The sequence below is a fragment of the Sinocyclocheilus grahami genome, unplaced genomic scaffold (genome assembly GCF_001515645.1).
Source record: "Sinocyclocheilus grahami isolate Dianchi unplaced genomic scaffold, SAMN03320097.WGS_v1.1 scaffold315.1, whole genome shotgun sequence".
Classification (NCBI taxonomy): Eukaryota; Metazoa; Chordata; class Actinopteri; order Cypriniformes; family Cyprinidae; genus Sinocyclocheilus; species Sinocyclocheilus grahami.
In genome coordinates, this window is record NW_015505494.1 from 620,023 (window position 1) to 620,641 (window position 619).

Here is a 619-nt window from a genome sequence, read left to right on the forward strand (position 1 = left end):
GCTAATCCTGCTTTTATGAACTTACCTGCTCACACACCTCCAAAACGCCTCACTGAGAGTGTCCTTGCCAAAAGGACATCACTTTACAATGTACCCAATGCATATGTGCAAGCACATGTGAGAGCTCGCTGCTATTAGCCGAATTAAGATGCATTTACAAGCACACAGGCAAACCACAAACTACATCCAACAGCCTTGCTGTATACTGGTAGTCACTGGAAAAAGTGTGTGGACCGATTTGTAATGGATGCATTTTGTTTATAACCCACGTTTAAAAAACCAGCCAATTATAAGCAATTGCTTTGTTTACTGTGACACAATGGGGGCGTTGTGTTGGTGGGTTTGGGTGTTGTGTTTATTATACCTGTGTGACTGGCTCCTCCTCCACCTGCTGTGTGCTAAACACTGTGGCAGCATTGTCAGCACCCAGCAGTCTGCGAGCCATCTTCTCCTCATAGGTTAACCTCTGAAAGCAAGCAGGATTAATCTGTCAGAGCCTGGGTTAGTGTGTGAGAAAACACACTCACACACGCGAAAGCATTGTGATTACTCGGTGGCCTGTACAAGTGAATTCAAAGCTATTAGTCGTGCTGAACACGTGGTGGGTTTTGCTATGCAT

The 619-nt window shown here is 45.2% G+C and overlaps 1 protein-coding gene across 1 annotated transcript in view; it reads right to left on the reverse strand.

Annotated features, from left to right (window-relative positions):
- Positions 1 to 486, reverse strand: part of LOC107601945 (palladin-like) — an 11,584-nt gene extending 11,098 nt beyond the window's left edge. Inside the window, exon 1 of the mRNA XM_016294313.1 lies at positions 365 to 486. Within this exon, the coding sequence (XP_016149799.1) occupies positions 365 to 445 (81 nt within the window). The 5' untranslated portion in view covers positions 446 to 486. The remainder of the gene's footprint in view (positions 1 to 364) is intronic.
- Between the last annotated feature and the right edge of the window lie 133 nt (positions 487 to 619).